The sequence below is a fragment of the Aquila chrysaetos genome, chromosome 4 (genome assembly GCF_900496995.4).
Source record: "Aquila chrysaetos chrysaetos chromosome 4, bAquChr1.4, whole genome shotgun sequence".
NCBI classification, from domain to species: Eukaryota; Metazoa; Chordata; class Aves; order Accipitriformes; family Accipitridae; genus Aquila; species Aquila chrysaetos.
Genome location: NC_044007.1, coordinates 21,315,325 through 21,335,519, shown reverse-complemented (window position 1 = coordinate 21,335,519; position 20,195 = coordinate 21,315,325). Strand labels below are relative to the sequence as shown.

At 38.3% G+C, this 20,195-nt stretch overlaps 1 protein-coding gene across 2 annotated transcripts in view; it reads left to right on the top strand.

Moving 5' to 3' along the window:
• ZFPM2 (zinc finger protein, FOG family member 2) overlaps nt 1-20,195 on the top strand; it is a 321,899-nt gene that overhangs the window by 201,831 nt on the left and 99,873 nt on the right. For both annotated transcript variants that reach the window (XM_030012582.2, XM_030012581.2), the window contains one exon: nt 11,425-11,536. In XM_030012582.2, coding sequence (XP_029868442.1) covers nt 11,425-11,536 — 112 coding nt within the window. The remainder of the gene's footprint in view (nt 1-11,424; nt 11,537-20,195) is intronic.

Sequence of the window (20,195 nt, the reverse complement as noted above, 5' to 3'; positions counted from 1 at the left end):
TATTAATCAGTGACTCAGTACCTTTGTTATTTATTTAAACATCTATACAAAATTTAATGCAATGGAAGAAAAATTAAAAACCCTAAAATACTGCATAGTCATATGTTAATTTCTACTGAACTAATTTTCTTGTGAAGTCTGTTTTAGTATTTTGTGGGGTTTTTCACTGACAATATTTGGGAAGTGTTTTTCAGTGGAATCACAAAAGTTAAAATTTTTACATGTGTATCTTATGAAAATTCAACCAGCTAAAGGAAATTTTACAACATTCTATCTTTGATAGACTAGAAAATAGAAATTATACTTAGAAGTGAATAGAGAATAACCAAAAATTCCAATTATTTACAAACTTTTCCATCAATATTATATATATAGATGTGAAGTTAATTCCTCTCCTCATTACTTGTAGACAAGAAAGCATAGAGTAACATTGAAAATCACTAATGGAACCTTGTTCCCGTTTATTTTTACATAAGGAGTCAAGAATCATGCATAATGCAACAGTGTACCAACTGGCAACACTCTCACAGGAGATAATTTAAACTTGTTTTTTACGGACACAAGAAGCTGATTTTAAAGCCATCCCTAAGAAGATTGTCCTTGATTTTACATTATCCTGGGTGGGTGTTTCAGTTTCTTCCATTTACTATCATACTCACTGGGTGAAAAAATATAACCTAGTGCCTGCTTAATAGTGATGGAATTTTCTACATGAAGATGTAAGGAGGAATTAGGTTTTACCCCATAATTATATATTAAATCAGTGTTAAAATACAGTTGTAATCAAATCCTTTCATATCCCAAGGCCACACATTTGATACAGTACATTGGAAGGTCAGAATACTTAGCTGAGTATACACCCCTTGAGACTCAACAGATGTACAGATAGGCGGCCTAATCCCAAAAACGCATTCATAAGTCTGGAAGATCAGAATTGAGCCTTAATTCTCTAAAGGACTGCCACAATGTTGTGTGGTCCTTTCATCCAAATTAGAATGATTCATTATGTCTAGTCCATTAGCACCATCAGGGATAGGTGTGGGCCATAAAATCTGCATTAGGATTTCTAAATATGTCAAGGATAATCTTAAAATGAGATAAACTGGGATGTTTTAACTGAAATAAAAATAATTAATCAAAGTCATACACGTAGACTTCTGGTTGTTGAATCGTGCGTTAAACTTCTACCTTAAATGATTATGCTGTCTTAACAAATATAAAACTTGGGCAGGGGACTGTGTATTGGATTTATACTGTTACTTTAAAGTACTGTGTTTCCTGTTGGTAAAGATACCTAAAAATATCTAATATAAACATGCATAAAAATCTTAAAAAATCAGGAGGGAAAGCACAGAAGATTTTTTTCTATTCCCCAATTCTAGTTCAAATGAGTTAGGTAGGAATTCATATATAATATTTTGCATGCATTCAGTGCGTGCACCACTGAATTTCAAGTATTGTGTCATGCATCATCAAGAGAATTACACTATAATACCTACACCATTAACTACAATACCTTTGTATTGAATATGTATTTCATAAAGGCCTCACAATATTCATTATAATCCTAATAGAGCTGCACTGGATTATACAGTTAAAATATTGGACAAGCATATACAGAGAACTTTTTATTTTCTACCCTTTTGGTTCTGGGGGAAAAAAAAGTGAAAGTAAAAATTAATATCTTTTACAGCTGCTAAGGCATGACTTTTTCTTACTCACCTTTCATGACAAAAACATTCACTTTTCTGAAGTAAAATACTCAACCTGTGTTTGCAGTTCCAGACAAAGTAACAGTAATATATAATAAGCAGAATCTATAACTACTACAAACTAATCTATAGTTCTGTGTAATGGACTGTTTATAGAAGGCTTTATGCAAGTCCCTTTTTATTTTTGTATTTTAATGGATTCCTTAGATAAAAATAAGTACATATAATACATGAAATTTGGACTTCTGGAAATGGTGGTTTAAATGATCCATTCCAGGGTCAGAAAAAGTACAACAGAGAAAAAAATCCAAAATTACTGCAAAACAGAAATTATTCAGTACGACACTGTAACTAAGCAGTAGATACAGCAATCACTGTGGATGGTTTCAGTGTAAATAGCTGGACAGTGGGACCAGGCAGAATTAACCCATATGCAATATAAATGCCTTCATGTCTTCTAGAAAAACCTCTATAATTGTCTCCTTGATCTTCTAGAATATCTGTTGTCAAATTAACTACCCCAGGCCCAAATGATCTTTGTCCAAATTAAGAGAGCAAATGTTAGATGATTAACAGGGATTGATGGTTTATCCCAGAGTTTAGTCCCTCAGCCCATCCAGCATGAATTCGATGTTTGCAGACCTGCAGCTGAGCCATACTGAACAGAGTATTCATCTATTTAACATTAAAAATGTTTAGCAAAAGTGAAAGGAGTTACATTCAAGGAAGTGCATTCGGAAAATATTTACTGGCAAATATCAACATGGTCTCATTAGTAGAAAGAGAGACCTAATTCTCAGAGTAGACAATAATTTCCAACAAGGAGGTTAACCCAGTAGGAAAAATGCACTGATAATTCAGTGTGAAAGTGTGCAAGCAGCACTGCATTATATCTTGACTAAAGATAAGTTATATATAGTGTGATTTCATCGGTACAGGTGCATGTCATCTCTGAAATAGTATTATTCAAAGTATTCAACTTTACAGCAAAGTGGAAAGGTTCAACACCCACGGCAGATACCTGAGCACTAAGACACAATGAGGGCAGGCATGCTACCTGCAGGTATCAGCTCAGCACGACAGAATATCCTAATCATATTTACGCTAATGGCAGCACTGACTAAGTATACAGTTTCCTGGTGCTGGTCATTGTGTAAACACACAGTGCACGTGTGTACGTATATGTATGTATATGTACACACACACACTGCTTTCCAAAAGAATGAAATCAACAGGACAGGGTAATAGGAGAAATATAATGAGAGAGTTGAGTCAAGAGAGTGATGGCAAAATGCACTGCTGTCCATCCCATGCTCTTTGGGAAAGGGAGGAGTTATCTAGACATAGTTAGTTAGGTATATACAAAATGGAAGAAGGAGAAAGGTGGGAGGACAGGGCATGGGAGGAGCAGCTGCGGAGTGAAGCCAGGTGAAAAGGCTTTATAGGAGGGAAGGACAGGAGTAGAAAGCCCATCAACATGGGGCGGTGTGGGCAGGGGAAGCTCACGGAGTGTTCAGAGGTCCAGTTTCCAGCTTCTCCATTCATGTTCCTATCAGTTGGTGGTCACCTTCTTCAGGACCACATGGCAAGCAGCCAGAAGGAATCGCTGGGACCCTCAGCGAGGACCAAGTGCTCCAGAATCTGGATGAATTATTTTAAACCTTCCTAGTTCTGGGGAAGAGCTTGAAGATGGGTTCCAAGGGTATCCTGGGTTAAATAGAACAAGCTAAAGTTTCTTTTGACAGACTTGACAAACTCAGACTTGGTGTTTGGTGTGTTTGCAGTGTGGGCACATCTTCAGTTTCTTGCTCCTCTGATGGTGGCAGTGGGTGACTGCTGATTTCAGTGTCTTTTCTCATGGGAGTGTGTCTGTGTGGTATCTTTTTTTACCTAAGTTACAGTGAGATCTGATTTATGTTTATTTTATAGATTTGAAAAAAATGCATTCTAGCTAGGTAACATGAAATGATCTCAATGTTTAGCATACATTTGGTTTCCATTAGGGACATTCATCAGCAGGCATATTTGATATTAATAAAAAATTTGGAATCATATTGAAGTCATGACAAATGTTGGAAAATATAAACAGACCTAGGGTGTATTTTTTTGTTTGAACATTTTCTTTGGTCTGCTTTAGGTTTGTGGCTATATGATGAAATGTATGTGCAGTTTTGTCACTTGACAAGTGATGATCTCTTGCAGTAAGCAGCAGGTTTCTCAGATGCAGGGAATCCCAGCTGCCTTTTGGGATTCCATCTCTGTGTACACTTGGGGGTTTTGGGGGGTTTTGTTTATTGAGGTTTTTTGTTTTGGCTTTTTTCTTCTTTTTTGTGTTTGAAACATTTAAAGGCTTTGGTTTGACCACAGCCTCTTCAGATGTTACCAATTCTTTTTCTTCTACTATCACCAAAAAAACCCAACGCACCCATGAAGAGACTCCCTTTTCAGGTAAGTGGAATCACAAAATAAATAGCCGATGTAATGCATTGTAGACTAGGAATGATGCAAATTGATTCACGACCAGCCAGTCCGCAGGTGCAGCACTGCCATATTAACCACTAACGCTACATAATGAGAATCCAGAGTCCTGGGCAGAAGACATGTGAGGACTTTTTTCCTCCCACCTTGTCCAGAATACTGGGAAGTAACACTGACCCCTCCTTCTTTTCTCCACCACTAGTTTCATGGCCCATCACAAGCAACAATTTGTCTGTCTGTCTTTCTGCCAGTTAGCGTGCCAGAACACTGTGCAGGTAAACAGGTTCTTATACTCTTTTCATTTAGCCATAAGACAAGCATCTGATGGATGATACTGAAACACTGGATCCCATAAAACTGTAAAGTAGTGACTAAAACAGTTATCCCAGGCTGTCTGCAGATTTAGGTGAAATTAACTGCATCTATTACGTTTATATCAGGGTTTCAAAATATATTTTTTTTTCAACCACAAGGACTAAGGATTGCAAAATTTCTCTTGCATTTGGTTTAAGATCTCACTGACAGACATACTGGGGGCTGTGAAAACTGAAATCCTGTTGCAATTGTACAGTTCCAGAGTAGGTGTTTATAGGCTGGAGACTGCTGTGTCTTTGCCTTATTTGGTGATGTTTGTCATCAGCATGGAACCATGGCACCGAAAACCTCCTGACATCTCCAATCTCATCTGAGTGGAGAGGAGTTGCCTCTGCATGTCTAGCAAAGAAAGCCGTGGCACTGTGGTGCCACAGACCTTGACTGGCAGGGTTTCCAGAGAAGCCCTTGAGATAAATATTTTTCCAAGACTGAATCCTCCTTGGAAAAAGATAAGAGTTTTCAGGGAAGCTACAGAAATTGAAAGACAGTCCAGCTAACTGCACACGAATCGACAACAAAATGATGGTCTGTGTCTGTCCTCTGGGCTGTTCGGATCGGCTTGTCTTAGGGCTTGATGAATTTGTAATCAGTTATATGATAAATACATTGAGACAGTCAATGTAAGCGTGAGGTGATGAAGTGGAGCTACCACTATTCTTATTATTCAAAAACATCTTAAAACATAATTAGGGATAGTTTGAGACCTATGCAACTCTCTGTTATTGGTCGGTCCAGAATGACCCCCTGGGAGACCTTCCCAACTGAACTGATTTGATGAGTTTATAAAGTTTTGCTGTATTGAGTATGGTGACCACCAAAGGTGAACTTAACCTCTCAAAAGGGTATGTTCTGCAGTTTCAGCATGTCAGAAGGTACATCAACCCTGTGATGATCAAATTGAATTTAAATTGAATTTCGAAGTAGAAACCTCCGTCGGTGTATTAACTAGTGTTTTACTATCCCAGACTCATATCTGAAGTCACCTGAGGTATATTTACAGCTCTTCTCCCAGTACAGTCTTGTTTTTAATTGGCTATATAAAGTAACGCTGCAGAGTAGGGCATGAGAACTTTCTCCAAGGGCACGAAGACATTTTGGTAATGTTCTGTATCTTTCATGGGGACTCAGGCTCTTTGGAAGATTTAGAAAGAAAATCTGTTTGTGGGAACCAAAATACAGTGAGAAGCAAAGCCCTTAAGTATCTTCAGTCTCCAGCAACTTTCCTCTGTTTTGGTGAAAGTACGTTAAGGAAGTAGTTTTGACATTACGGAGGCCTGTACTGCTTGAAGAAAAAAAAAAGGTAAAGATAGAAATTTAGTGATTTTTCAGTGAATGGTACAGCTCCTTAAATAATGTTGAGCACTTTTTGGAACACCATGCCTGGGACAGGAGGGTCGTGTCACAGCGACTTACTGAACATCAGCTCAGTACCTATTTCTTGCTCTGGCACAGCTTCTTTGGAAACAGCTAGCAACAATCGGCATTTGACATCAGAATTTCATATATTTCAAACAACTTGCTCATACCGTATTTCTCTTCAGCATGGGGGTTTCCTCAAGTTTCTGCCAGGCCACACACATCATATGTTACATATCTTTGCAGGGAAGAGCCCATCTAATGTTACTTGTCAGCACTGATTCCTTTTAGCAAGGGTGCAAAACTATTTTCGGCCTGCTGTGATGGCTATTTTTATCTCCATTAACCTCTTGACTGAATGTAAACATTTATTGAGGGTTACCTCCCTTGTTTGTCCAGTTGCTTCAAAGGTTCGTGAAAAGTGGATGCCTGCCTGACCTCTTTTATCCTCATTAGCTGATTCTAATTGTTCCCTGAGAGATCGCAGTTTTGACCCTGTTTGTCCTTGTCAAATTTGTCTAGTTATGGCATGAAGACATTAGCAGAAATTGCATTTTCAGGTAAAAATTATTGAAGTGTAGAATACACACTCTACCTATTGTAGAGCAGTGAACAATGTTGTGGTTCTATAATGTGCCCTTGTTTCCAAAATGTGAGGTTAGTATTGTACAGCCCCATTTTATGGACACCCTTGTTAGCAGGTCCCTATGATTATACTTAGGAAGTAGGCAGAATGTTTTGTAAGCTTTTGAGAAATTTGTAGCAGTTCTTTTGGAGGGAGAAATAAAATTTTGTTTGGTTTTTGAAGTCTTATTTTTAAGCAGCTGTAATATTGTTGCTTCTGTGTCAAGAAAGCTTTTTTTGTAAAAAGGTATCTTTCTTAAGCTAGAGATATTCCTAACAGCACTGCAAAAAAACCATAGCATAAAGTAGCTAACACCTCCCACCACCACCACTATTTTGGGCATGACCAACTAAATGTTACAGTACGACAAATACACCTTATGAATTACAGAATGATTTTCATAGTACTCTGTGAGAGTCAGAACATGAACATACTTTACTTCAAGTGGGATGGTGTCCCAAAGCTAAAGAGCTGTCGTGAAGAACATGTTGCCCTGCCAAGAGTTTCTTCTGTGTCAAGCCAAGAAAGCCCTTTTTCATGTTCCTCCGTGGATCTCAGCTGTGGTTGTACGGTTGGGGCACGGACCTGGCAGGTCTCAATTAGGTATCTCAAACAGGCAGGTCCCAGGCTTCACAGGTTGTAACCAGTGCTTTAAATCCCACAGACACTTAGTGAAGATTAAAAAGCACTGGTGTAATGCGCTCAAAGCACGATATCCTGCTTTACGAGCGGGTTGCTGCATTCTGCACCAGCTTCAGCTTTCAAATGGATTTAAAATGTAGCCTCAGGTATAGCGCATTGCAGTAGTCTAATCTTGAGGTGATAAAGGCATGACTGATTTAACCATGGCTTCTTGTTATCTTGGACTGGGGTCTTTTCATTTTAACCATTTTAGGGAAATGGCCTTTCCTGAATCAGCAGGCTTGCTTCAATTCTTACTATGTAATAAGGCACAACAAGAGCAAGCCTTTGTCAGTGGTGAACACTTCTTATGAACGTGTGAACCTCACAGGATGCCAGACCCCAAAAACTGCTGTGGTGGTCCTGACTCATCTAACAGCTCACACAATATGCCTGTGAGGTACTTCAAGGAAAAGCCATTGCCCGTCTCCCTTAGTGGAGCTGCCAAGCTTTACAAGCAGCCTTGTGAAGTTTTGCTTTCATATTAAATGAAGTTTATTTACATATCTGTGCAGCTTGGGAGCGGAGCTATGGGAGAATGGGAAATTCTTTTGAGGTGTCCACCGGCTCTTCTGGGCTAGCAGAGCTGTGAGACGAAAACACCCAGTGCTGCCTCCAGCCTATCTCTGGTGCCTAGAGACCACTCACAGCTGCTGAACTGATTACAAGTTTTACTGCCAAGCCGACCTGGAAGCTAATCTAGCGATCTCCGTGTAGTTCTTTCAGTTCCAAAAAAGCTCTGTGAATGGGGGACGGCAAAGCAGACTCACGTCCTGACTGCTGGTGCTCAGTCTACCTGCTGCTGCTTCACCTCACAAGGGATGAGGCACCAGCTTGGGCTCCTCTTGTTGTCTAGAAGAAACAGGGATGGTGGCCTGGGACTAAGCCTATAATCATTGCACTTACTAAAGGAGAAATTAATCTCCATGAGAAAGTCAAATGGTATCTCTGGATCTCATTTCTTCCTCAGAAGTATGTGGTTAAGTATAATCCCTTCCCAGGACATATTATTTGTCCTGTCTTTGTAGATAAAAACTATTGCCCAGCACAAGAAGATCCTGATATCATTTGAGGCTTTTTGATACCACCTTAATGCAAATAATACCCTTACAGACAGGAGAGACACAGTGAAATGTCAGATGTCTGGTAAGAAGAAAACCAGAAATAGGAATTAGATCTTGTGAAAGTTAAATAATGATCCCTTCTGCACTTAGAAGATAGACTTTTGGTTTGTTTTGTTTTTTAACTTGGCCTCCAACTTTAAGAAAAAGACTTGTTTGAATGTCTTAATCTTTTACGGTGTACTTGGAAAAGTCCACTACCTGGATAATATTGCACTGTCTTTGGATTGTGCTTGGGATTACCAGAGACTGAGAGCATGTATAAGCACAAAAAACATGTTAAAGGCTTGACTGAAATGGCAGTTGGAGAAATCCAGCATGTGGTAGGAACATGTCCTGGTCCTCCTCTTCATTATTGCTATGCAGTCATGCTAACATTCATGCTAAAGCTTGTATTTAATATGGGTATGATTCTCAGCTACATGAAGAATAGCCACTCTTCTTTGTGTACATAGCAGCCATAGCGCTGTTTTGGTGTAAATGACACTAAAGTCTAGAGTTTTCTGTAATAGAAGATAGAGATGATACTTTGATTACCTCTCATCTCATCTCTTGCAGATCTTTTTCAGCTCATGTCTCATTTACATCATTATTTTTTGTGCAGTCCATATGTAAATACTTTGCACTGATTTCATAATTGGTAATATCAGGCTTCTTGATAATTTATATATGAACTTAACCAAATTAAAAAAAAAAATTGTCTTGTTTATTGGCCAATTAGAAATCAGAATTTAAATTCAGACTTCAAATGCATGCAGCTGGGTTGTGTCGTGGTTTAACCCAGCAGGCAACTAAACACCACACAGCTGTTTGCTCACTCCCCCTGCCCCAGTGGGATGGGGGAGAGAATCAGAAAAAAAAGTAAATTCGTGGGTTGAGATAAAGATATTTTAATAGGACAGAAAAGGAAGAGAAAATAATAATAGTAGTAATAGTAGTAATAATAATAACAAAAAAATAATTAGAATATACAAGTGATGCACAATGCAATTGCTCACCACCCGCTGACTTGATGCCCAGCCAGTTCCTGAGCAGCAGCCCCTGGCCAGCTTTCCCCCTAGTTTATATACTGAGCATGACGTGATATGGTATGAAATATCCCTTTTGCCAGTTTGGGTCAGCTGTCCTGGCTGTGTCCCCTCCCAACTTCTTGTGCTCCCCACCTCCCTGCCTTCTCACTGGCAGGACAGTATGGCTCAGGAGTCCTTGACTTTGTGTAAACACTGCTTAGCAACAACTACAACATCGGTGTGTTATCAACATTCTTCTTATTCTCATCCTAAATCCAAAATGCAGCACTATACCAGCTACTAGGAAGAAAATTAACTCTATCCCAGCTGAAACCAGGACAGGTTGACTCTTGTAATACTTCATATAAGCAAACACACTTTCTGCAACTTCCAGCAGAAAAAGCAGTATTAGGAATTGACATTGCATGTCTCTGGTTGCAGTATTTTTACACTAGGTAGGTATATTGTTGCTAGCTGTTATGTTCCTTTTTACTAATTTCACTCTTCAATTATATCTGTTTTTCCCAACACTTCTGGAAGATGAATAATGTCATGGAGTGCATGCAGAAGAGCTGTGACTTATGCATAAACATTTGTATGAAAAATGCAAAATATGAAATGCAAACTAAGCAAGAAATATTATATTTGATAAAACAGTATTAGAGAATAAACAGATCAAAAAACCAAAATATGAAGAACTGTAACATTCAATGTGTCTTTTTCTATCATTATTAAAATATTGGTATATCGTAAATTATATTAAATATATCTTATATAAGATTATGAATTTAATCTTATAAAACTAAAATATTTTAAATATCTTATTTTCAATAAATATTTTCATGCATATTTTGGGAATGTAGTATGTTCTGTGGTAAACCTTAATATACTTCACTACATTTCTAGAACAGTCATAGATAATAAATCTGGCCAACGCATCTGGAATGTCCATGTAAATACATGATTTTGTGTATCTTAAAATTTTTTAACTAACTCCCTTAATCATACAGAATATTGCAATAGAACATAGCTGGAGCCAACTAGAGAATTACTGGTGGAATATAAAAATAATTAATCAAATTCTCTTAGGTAAGGTTAGAATGTCTTGGACAGAATTATATCCCGGGAAAAAAAAAGAAGTTACATGGTGACTGTTGTACTTTGTACTCTCTGTTGTGGTTTCATGCTTGATGCAAAGAAAAAGAACTGTGAATGATAGAAGTCTAAGTGGCATCTCAGTGCCACGTACTGACAAACTCAGGATTACCCACAGGGGTTTTGCCATTTGATTAGTAGAAGGAGTTAAGTGTTAATAAATTTGAAGCCTTTACCTTATCTCCTCAAATACCAAATTCTCTAAATATAGAATATGAAATATACACAGGAGATGGTTTTGTTAAATGTGCATCTCCTTGCCTGCATGCCTTTCAGGTGCAATGGATGTCATGCTTTACTTTTGTGCCTTTTAATTTATTAATACAATTTCTTTTATAGTCTTTTTGGAGACAAAGTGCAGTGAATCATTAGCATTATTATTATTTCAGACATAGTAAAATCACACATCAACACTTAGCAAAAGGGGAAAAATTCCATTATCCATTCAGAACAATTTCCTATGATAATACAAATGTTACCCAGGACAGATCTTTGAAATGGATACCAATTCTTTAAATTCTTTCCTGTCTGTTTCAGGAAATAGTGAGATCACATTGATAATGAAGTACAATGTGGCTAAAGTTCACTTCTAAACACTTGGCTTTTTTCTGTGAAAGTCATCTGCATTCCCTTTATAATTCTCAGCCGCCAGAGATCTGCTTAATCTTGGAGATCTGATCCAATATCATTCGGAAAAATCCTTGATAATAGTTTCACCATTCAATCAATGAAAGAACTAAAGCTTACTGCTTGTGTCTTCTTAAAAAAAAATCCTGAGGCAGGGGAATAAGACCTTGGCTTATGGGTTTGGAGATTTTGTTGTTTGCAAATAAAATGATTATTACTATTATTATTCAAGTTCTTAATCAAGGCAAGCAAATGGCATCTGTTTGTTATCATCCTTCCTACAGAAGACAAAGGCTTCAGTCCCTATGGCACTGACTGCTGGCCCCAAGTGGTTGCTGGATGTGACTTGGCAAGGAGTAGAAGACAACAAAAACAACTGCATTGTGTACAGCAAAGGTAAACACAAGCCGATTTTTTTTCTCTACTTTCTTGTGTAAGGTACCGAGATAAAAATATACCTGTTGCGTAACAGGAAAATGAAGTAGTTTGTCTCCCCTTAAAGTTGGAACAGTTTTCATTCCCGTTTTCCTACCATGTTCTGGTTTTGCACTTTTTTTTTCTTCCTTTTAATGATATAAAAAACCCACATGGTGTCTGTAGTGTACTAAATGCTTTATAAACACAGAAGAACGTCAGCTGACATAAGACATACCATCCATTTCTCTCTGAGAGTTAGTGCCTCTTGGGAAACATCAGTAAAATCTATATGCTTTAAATAGGTGAATTCTTTCTGACATTTTATTGGATATACTGGATAGCATTTCTTCATGTTACATTACATTGTAGACTACTAACTGAAATTTGGTTTTATAAGAAGAATGCGAACTTGATTGGACTACGATAAGACTTCATGTCAGCATGGTAACAGAAGATAACTGGAACTGGATTTCAGGGTTGTCACCTCTGACATTCCAGTCTCTGTGTAGTGGCATGATGTGATGATGCTTCACATCTTTCTGTCTTATGTGAATTGTCAGATTTACTCAAGTCAGTATGAGTTCTTACGAGGGCCCCCCAACCATGACACTAATCTACCACATCTAACAGCTACTTTGGTTCAAGATGCAAAGGCTTTTGTCTTGCATCTTGAACAAACCCAAAGAGCCTTGGGTTCAGTCCGTAGTGCCATGGACTATGCGCCACGTTGTTTGGTCAGTCACTGTGAAAGCTCTGTAAATGTGATTATGGTATCATTACAGTATGTTTAGAAAAAAAACACCAAAAAACCCACCACTTAAGTAGATGGAACAAGAATAACTTATTTAGTGTAGCTGGTTTTGGCATTCCCCCTGAAGATCAGGTTGCAAAACTATGACTTTCCTTCCTTGTGTTTCAATCACAAATCTCAGCACTTTGTGAATACTTCAGAACATGCACTGTTCTTGTTTAATTTCTTTTAGGTTTTATTTCTAACCAAACAGACCTACTGAGATCAAAGATTGTTTGCTGAGGCAACCTAGTGACCATTTCAGCATACAAGCATCCAGGCAAATAAGCACCCATATCAATATATTAACATACAAAACACTAATCATAACATCAAAGACTCCTAAAAACTTACTAGAAACAATTACAACTTGTTCCTATAATCATTGCAATTTATACACTTATAAGAGGATTGCTTTTAAACTGCCACAAGCCTTTGAAAGTTGAAACGCTGAAAACAGGGAATTTGCATGTTAAAAATGAGTTGCACACCAGGGTCTTATAAATTCTTTCTATTATAATTACAGAATGCCAACACAGTCATTCTGCAACCTGAAACACCTGCAGTACTAGAGAACTGGGCTCAGATCTAAAAAGGGTTGAGCTGCCCTTCCTTCGCAGCTTGCTGATTGCTGCCCAAGTGGAAGCTGCAGCAAAAGGCTCTTGAGTAACAGTAAAGCTTTTCTTGTGAAGCCAGAGCTGCAGTTTGCTATTTGTAGTATTGAAGACTCACAGGCAAACTTTTCTGCAACAACTTTTTAATGTAATGGGAAATTATTTTCACTCCAAAATACAGCTTCTGCAAATTCCCACAGGATGGTGTCTTATCAAGTATTACATTCTTTCTGTAATTATAATAATACTTAGCACATATATACTAGTAAGACTTTTCATCTTCAAAGTACTTTACAAACACTAACTAATTCATTAGACAGTTTCAGTGCTATCTGTCTGATTGAATCTATTAAAATATGATTTTTTTTTTCAAATACTAAAAACTTTCTTCAATTTCATGCAGTCTGTGTAGCCCAGAATCTTAGTCTTTTCATTCAAATGTACTCGATTTTGTTTCATTGATGATGCTGGTTATTTTAGCACTCGGTTAACAAGGTATTGCGAGACAGTCATACAGTGCTCAAGGTGAATTCTGTTATCTCTACTGCAGATGCGTACTAGAACTAAAGTTGAGGGTAAACTTAAGCCCTAATTTATAAATACACGTTAAGAACCTGCTACTTCACTAAACTTTTGTGGGAAATAAGTTGTACATATGCTTTAACTTCACTTCATTCTGTTCATCTCTTTGCACTTTGAGTTGGCTGCTCTGTCATTCATTAAGCACCTACACTTGCCTTGAGCTCTGCTGGGATTTTTGTGCTAGAAAGATTAATTGGCTCAGATCGCAAAACAATGTCAAATAGAAGATGGTAAAATAAATAAATAGAATAATGTTTCTTCCTTCAATTTGTATCTCATCATTCCAGATTACATTGCCTTGATTTGTGTTAGCTTTCTGTCTCCTACAGTGCCATTACTTCTAATGAATCGGTGTCAGCTGGCATGTAGTTGTAATTCGATGTTATGTTGTAGTTGCTGTGTATAATTTTGTTAGTTTGCTTAGCAATACATTGTTATTCCTGAAAGCAATTAGCTGAACAAATGTGTGGAATTGTACACATAGCAGAGTTGGTCCCCTGGGAGCTGTTTTCCCTACTATACCCAAGATGAGTGGGGTAAATTGGCACATTTCTAAGAGGAAAAGAAGTTTAAGAATTGGCTAGCAGTACATGTTACTGGTCAATCAGTTGCTGACTCAGAAGCACTTGCCATATTCCCTTTTAGCTTATTACAATGATATCTTTGAGAGCAGAATTTTCCCCAGATCTTTCAGGAGAGTACAGTAATGTCAGCCTGACTTCCAGTTCACTAAAGGCTGTGGGCACTGTATTCACCCATGTATTGCACATGCAATAATCACAGGGAGGAGTCTGGCATGTAGTTACTTATTGAAAATGAATCTGAGCTGGCCAGCTAACTCCCTATTTGCTTTCAAAACTCTCCATAAAATATTTTCCCTAGGCAAGCAAACACAAAAAGTGTGTGTGCATGCACGTATGTGTATATATATGATGTACATATATAGGATTATATTGCTAAGCTATTACAGTGGAACCACAATTAATTTTCTGTATAAATTGTTAGATTAAGAAACCGGTTATTTAAAATCATACATCAGAGTACATTCAGAGTGAATAGCTATGAAATAACTATTAAGTATTTGAAATTAATTCTATTTAGTCTAGCATCACTTAATTCTATCTGTATTTTTTATAACTACATTCCCCCAATACTAGGACAAATTAGAAAAGGGAAAAACAGTTCATTAGTATCCCTTTTTACAAGCTCGGCTGCAAGCTGGCTACTCATGGCATGTGCCATTACCCCATTCTATTTTTTTGAAAGGAAACTTTTACAACTGTAAACTTAAAAGATATGCTCTTTTTGTTCTAATATTTATGTCAAACTTCTCTCACGTTGCAAAAATAGTCTATTAAATAATTTAAGAGATGTCCTAGAAACAGTAACTGAAAATTTAGAGACAGATTTTAGGAATCATAGCTTATCTGGAATTATAAATATGTTCTTTCCAAAAAAACCAGCTACAGAGTTTCAGTAATTCAAGCAAGATACATGGTGGGAAGTATTAATGCATGAACTGTATGTTCATCTCAACACAGCATACTTGAGAAGCATTCGTACCTAACAGAGTTGTGCACCAGACTTGGTAAATCTCTAAGCCCAGAGGTAGGAGTCCCCCCACAACCTAGGAGGGGGCTGGGGTATTAACTGCAAATCTTCCACTGGGACTGTAAGAGATTTTAAAAAATGAATTATGACTGAATAGAATAGAAACGGTGTAAAAAATACAGTTGCACAGACTGAAAACCATGCTCATGTAACAGACATTTTTCTAGATATTATTTAAGCCATTTATGTGAAATGTATGGATACCGTATGTTTAGTGGCATTGTTAAAACAGGGTGTCTGTACAAATATTTAGCTGTGGGAATTATAAAATCATAAGGCGATTAAGTTAGCTAGTTGTGAAATTCCAATATTGCTTTTTAAATGACTTCAGGATATAGGAGGTGCTAAGGTTATTATCTGTTATCAGGAATACAGCGGAATTGTACGACTGGATAATAACTAAACAACTGACACAATGTAAAATTACATTATCAGTGTGTTAAAACAAAATTGCGCCCTAAAGGAGTCTACATGCCAGCTCAGAGCTGCAGTGTAATTATGCTTAACTCTGATAATTAAAATACAACGGAGATCAACAGAATCATTTTCATTAAGAAAATTATTAATGATGGTGGTATAACAGTAATTGATTGCAGAGCACCACAGGATAACTCTGTGCAGGAAAACCAACATGTTTAACGTGTGTCTGGGCCAGTTGGGTTGCGTTGCGTACCACCGAGCACGCTGCCCGGCCGGGTGGCAGCTGCGGGGCACGTCTTCTGCTGCAAAACCCCAAATCAGAAAATGGCTGCTTCTCAGGCTGCCCTTCGGAGGGAGAGGGACGGGTGCTGGTGGACGGGGCGGCGGGATAGGGTCGGGTACAGCTGCCAAAAAGGAGCCGGCAGCCGGCAGCGACTCGCACACTTCTCGAGCCGTCCGTCATCTCATTTCGCGTGAGGCAGTGTTTGGTTTTGCATTTCCAGTAGTGATTTACTGATGTTATTTCCTCCTCTGCCTGGCCGCACTGAGTAGTTTATGCCCTTTGTTATTTCTGAGAGGATGCGGGAGGAGAAAAACCCGTCCTCGCCCCAGCGCGGTTCCACAGGCACCGCGTGACATCTTCGTAAGTAATTCCACAGGATGGCCCTGTTAATTGTCCCGGTGGAGCGGACACATGATACCGAACGCCATAAAAAGCCTCCATCCCTCCGTAAGTGAAATCACAGTCAGTGCCCACTGAGAGACTATAAGAAAATCCTGGCTAGGCAGGATGTTGCCTAAGGGTGAGATCCGAGAATTGTCATTTTCTTTTGGTGAACACAAAACTGCTGGGGGGGGGGGGGGGGGAATTCGGGGGAGCGCTTCTCTGCACAGCTAAGGGATGGGTGCTTGCTCAAACAGATGCTGCTTTTGAAAGCTGCCCAAAAAAGTCTGTTCTCCAATCACAATAGAGGACAAGCCTGCTAGGGTGGATTTACAGGATGAGATTAGTTAAAATGACAGCTGCCCACACTGAAACTGTGTCATGTAGCTAATTTATAAATAGAAACTGGAGGAGAGGGAGCACACGGGAGAGGGCAGAGCAGAAGTCGGGGCTGGAAGCAGAGGGCTCTGTGCTCGGCTCTCCCAGGGCTTCCCCTGGCCGCCTGGCCCAGGGGCTGACTTATTTTAAGTCGGTAAATAGATAACTGTTTACTTCCTTTCCTGGTACTGGGATGAGTTCTTTAGCTGATGTGTGTGCCATGCGTTGAAGATATAAATGCTGCAAAAGAGTTACACAAAATTACTAGTAAGAATTGAGGGCAATTTTTAATTAATTTTGCTAATTTAAAATAGTCTTATTTTTTAACATATAGGAAAAGTCAGTTGTTGCAACAAAAGGGTTCTTAAATTTTTCCTTAGTGACAGAGGATTACTTTTCTTAATTGTTCTGTGAGATCCTTGATACCATGTTTTCCCCCGCTAATGAGTTTTCATCCAGTAAATACTTTTTTTCCTGCAACTTCAGGCAATGTAATGGTACATTGCACCACAGACATAGCATCAGAGACCCTAATGAGATACAGGTCAAACATCATAAGGAGTTTAAATACTGCTGCATTAGAATATATATTGTTTTGGGTCAGAGAACAAGTTGTTTAATAGGCCAAAGGTTAACTTGGGGCATATATTTTAGGTTGCAAGGGGCTTCTTTCCACATACTATTACAAGCAAATCGAGTGAATTTACTTAGTCTGTTCCATGTGGACAGTCAGAAAACGGCAGTATCTGCTGTCCGGCTGGATGCCTCCATTAGCTAAACAATGTGCTGAAGCCCTTGGTGGTGCTACAGGTTTTTGTTCTTTCTTTGTACCCACTGACAAAAAAATCTGAGTTTTTAACAAAATGCATGTGACGCTTATACTAATATCAAAGGTCTGTGGAAGAGCTTATTTTACGTTTTTTCCATAACACTGAAAAATTGCAAAATATTTCTCAAGAGAAGCATGATTATGTGTATAATGCTTACATAAAATAGTATCTGTACAAGGGCAATATACATTCACAGTCATTGGAAGAAAGTGTCATGGATACAGATATAAAGACATGATTGGTAGGCAGGTAGATGGCATGATTCACGTTTGGTTTTGCAGGGATATTGAGAAGGCAGGATGCCTAATGATACTGTTGCAAACGAAACTGTTGCACATTAGTCCTGCTACTTTACTCGCTGGCCACAGAAGGAGAAAATATTTTGTCCCCGTGACTAGTGATACTTATTGCTTGCTGATGGCAGACACAGTGTTGTGGACTTAATTCAGACACAATTCAGCTTCAAAGAACTCACAAAGCAGGATTGTACTTTTCCCTTATTTTTATTTTTTACCTATGCAAATAGATCCAATGGGGGATTATCTGCTTTAGGGAGTTTAGAGGTCAGGGCCTTGTATATGGTCTTAATTATCTACAAGAAAAACATTATTTAATGCATCTTTATGGAATTAGTATAATATGCATATAATAGCATACAGTGAATTATTACATGCCCTCTAAATTCTAAGCCTGTAGTTGTTCATTATTAGTGCATTTCATTTACATAGCAGCCAAGCGGTATTTTTAGGTTGTTCTCATATGTACGTTGGTTTGGGGTTTTTTCTTGTGTTCTTTTTGTCACTTATTGTGTAGTTTATTTCATAGTTTGAAGTTGGAATTCTTTTTCATTTGAGGAGGCAAGGAAATAAACAGAATACTGACATGATTTGCACAGAATTATACTTAGAACTGAGTCTAACACTCACCTATGAGAACATGTTCAGGATGGAAAAGAAGCCCAGTATGTACTTCACACTGGGACCATGTGAAAAGAAACATTGCTTCAGCCATTCAGACCACTGGCAAAAATATATGCAAACATCATGCAGAGATTTTATTTTTCAAGATATGTATTTGTCCCTCATTTTTCTAAGTCAATTGCAGTAGAATCAGTCATTTAAAAATCATTTTAAGAAAAATGTTGTCATTATTTTCAGGATATGACATAGATGCTAAATGTGTTTTATTTTCTTCTTAATTAAATTATTTTTTTTCCATCCATTACACCAAATAAAAATTGAGGACTGCAGTAAACCTTGTGACCCCTGTGGCTTATGGTAGCGTTACCTCTGTCATCTTCCCTGCAAAGCAAGAAGGAAGAAAAAAAGCCCCCAAATTTGCTGAGCCACACATTTCAAGTTGTCGACAACCCCATCCACAAGAAAACAGAAGAAAATATATATGCACTCTGTCCTGTCAAAAGGCTTTCGCCTTATCTTGAGAGACTGTCAGGGCAGGAACATCATGGAATGGACAGAAGTCTATTAAATTAATAAGCTGCTGGATGGTGTCTGGAGAGTTATGATGCTCCATAAATCCAGTTTGATCATGGTGGACAAGGTTTAAATCTGCAGCCTTCTAATACACATCCAGGTCCTGGATTGGATTTGAAGTTTTGTGCTGGAGACACAGAGATAGTCCTGCAGCTTGTGAATTAAGATTTATCATTTTTTCATACTATTTTTTTTTCTTTTTTCTACACTTCTTGACAAAAATGAAAACACCTTAGGGATCCTGGCAATGTTACTGCTTGAAATGAAAGAGCTGTTGTCAAGGTGAAACCATGACCTAGAAGCCTAAAATCAAACCTTGGTCCTTCTTTTCAGGCAGCTCCATTGGTGCTGAGTATAAAATGTCTGTATGGGAGGAAACACGGCTGGATTCATCTGCAGCCTGTTTTACGGTGATTCCTATCAAATACTCCTACTGTGTATTTGTAATACAAGGCAAACGAATGGTGTGGCATATAAAAGCAAAAGCTAAAATATGTAGAAATATATTCGTCCCCCATTCGAGGTGGTTCTGTGTATAACTTACAGTGCAGTGTGAGATTTCTGTGCCCCTTACCTCTAAATGGATTAAGCCTGATGGTAATAATTCAGGGGACTCTTTCGTAGCATTGAAGGTGCCAAGCTCCCAGGAAAACCTGTGTGATGTGCAGGCATGATGTCCAAGTGGGCTGTAGAGCTGGACTGCCTGGAACACAATGTTAAAATCATGTTGGATGTGTTTTGACTCTAGCTGCTTACAAGCAAGGCCGTTATTATGGCACAAGGGGTGGAATTCAAGTGTCTGTTGGCTGCTTAATTGACCTGCAAGCCAGTGATTTATTCTTAGGTCCCTAAGCTCCTATTCTTGTTACTCTGGAGACTCCAGCAGGTGATTGCTGTGCTTGCTTACACAGGCAATGGCACAGCCAGCAGTTCTCTCCTCTCAAATTCCCTAGCCATATTTTGGATCCTGCCTCATTTATTTATTGATGATACTTAGAATCTGTGTTACTTTTAAAAGCAATCTGTGCTCATTTTTGTCATCATTGTTAATTTAGGAGCTTAAAGAGACTTCTTGAAATTAGAGAAGTATAAAAACAATGTGTATGTTAAAAGAAATGGATAGCTCCTCTTGCAATACCAAGGACACTGAGATATTTTTATGCTCAGGAAAATGTATTCAGAACTGAAAGCAATTGAAAAAAGCTCTTCTGGTGTGTAGGTTTCCTTAAACAGAAATTGGGATCAAGATGCAACCC